General features: G+C 45.2%; 1 protein-coding gene across 1 annotated transcript in view; it reads left to right on the top strand.

Annotated features, from left to right (window-relative positions):
• Prdm13 (PR/SET domain 13) overlaps nucleotides 1–1,163 on the top strand; it is an 8,444-nt gene extending 7,281 nt beyond the window's left edge. Inside the window, 1 exon segment of the mRNA XM_010637386.2 lies at nucleotides 12–1,163. Coding sequence (XP_010635688.1) covers nucleotides 12–435 — 424 coding nt within the window. The 3' untranslated portion in view covers nucleotides 436–1,163.
• Nucleotides 1,164–1,438: the final 275 nt, after the last annotated feature.

The raw sequence follows: 1,438 nt of genomic DNA, 5'->3' as shown, positions 1-1,438 counted from the left end.
GGCGGCACGAGCAAGCCCAAGACGGGCCACCTGTGCCTCTACTGCGGCAAGCTGTACTCGCGCAAGTATGGGCTCAAGATTCACATGCGGACGCACACAGGCTACAAGCCACTCAAGTGCAAAGTGTGCCTGAGGCCCTTTGGCGACCCCAGCAATCTCAACAAGCATATCCGACTGCACGCCGAGGGCAACACGCCCTACCGCTGCGAGTTCTGCGGCAAGGTACTTGTGCGAAGAAGGGACCTGGAGCGCCACGTCAAGTCCCGCCACCCCGGCCAGAGCCTGCTAGCTAAGGCAGATGACGGCCCGGGCACCGAGCCGGGCTATCCCCTGGAGCCTAGGGATTCCAAGAGCGAGGACAGCGATGTGGACGTCTGTTTCACTGACGACCAGAGCGACGTGGAGGCCGGGGGCGGCCGTGATCACAACTTGTAACAGGTCTTTCTGGGGCGCGGACAGAGTAGGAAGGAGTGTATGTGGGGTCCGTTCTGGGAGAAGAGGTAATCTGGGGATGAGAAGAAAGACTTGGTGATGAAAACCGAGCTGAAATTCAGTAGGGAGGGGTTCAGAAATAGTTTACAGAAATTCGGCCACTGGGCAGCACAGGTGGTGGGTCTCTTGGATAGCTCCCCCACCTCGCCTAAAGGCCGGAGCGGTCCCCTCTGGCGTTCAGAATTACATTAATACCAACATCACACTGTCCTCGAGGACCCCGACTTTAACTGCCATCTATTTTTAAATTGTACTTTTCTGTGAAGGAAATTGTGCCTTTTGAAACGAGGTTTTGTGTGACTTTTACATTAGCATTTCACTGTATAGGCGAAACACTACTCACAATTCAGTCATGTGACATCAATACACATGTTTCTATTTCACTCTTTCTCATGTCAAAGACTACTTGCCACATTGAATACACAGTGGTAGCAGGTGTACAAATTGGTCAAGTTGCAATTATTTATGAAAGAATAATGATAAATGTAAAATATCTAAAGCATGAATCTAAGAGCACGCAATATATAATTTTAAAGAAAATATCCTATTTGGTAGAGCACACATGTGTATGTTGTTTTATAAGGAATAATGTACAGTGGATACAGTATTCTGGTCTTGGTTCCAGTTTGTGCAATCTTTAAGAAAAATAAAAATGCAAATGAGTTTGTTCACTTAGCAATTTCAGATCCTTTAAAAAAGTAGTTTAATTGGAAAACAACTTTTAAAAAAGTTTGAAGAAACTTCACAATAAAATAAAGCACAGGTCACTTGAATACTTTGATTATTCTTAGAATAAATGTTAATTGGTGTTATGAGTGGGAAATACACCATTTTATTTTTACATTTATTTATTTGTGTGTTTTTTTTTTGTGACAAGGTCTCACTATGTAGTTCAGACTGCCCTGGAACTCACTGTGTAGCCCAGGCTGGTCTTGAACTCACAGCA

This window comes from Fukomys damarensis, unplaced genomic scaffold (assembly GCF_012274545.1).
Source record: "Fukomys damarensis isolate Sample0158 unplaced genomic scaffold, DMR_v1.0_HiC HiC_scaffold_14, whole genome shotgun sequence".
Classification (NCBI taxonomy): Eukaryota; Metazoa; Chordata; class Mammalia; order Rodentia; family Bathyergidae; genus Fukomys; species Fukomys damarensis.
Note: the sequence above shows the minus strand (reverse complement) of the source record. Positions and strands in the feature narration are given on the sequence as shown.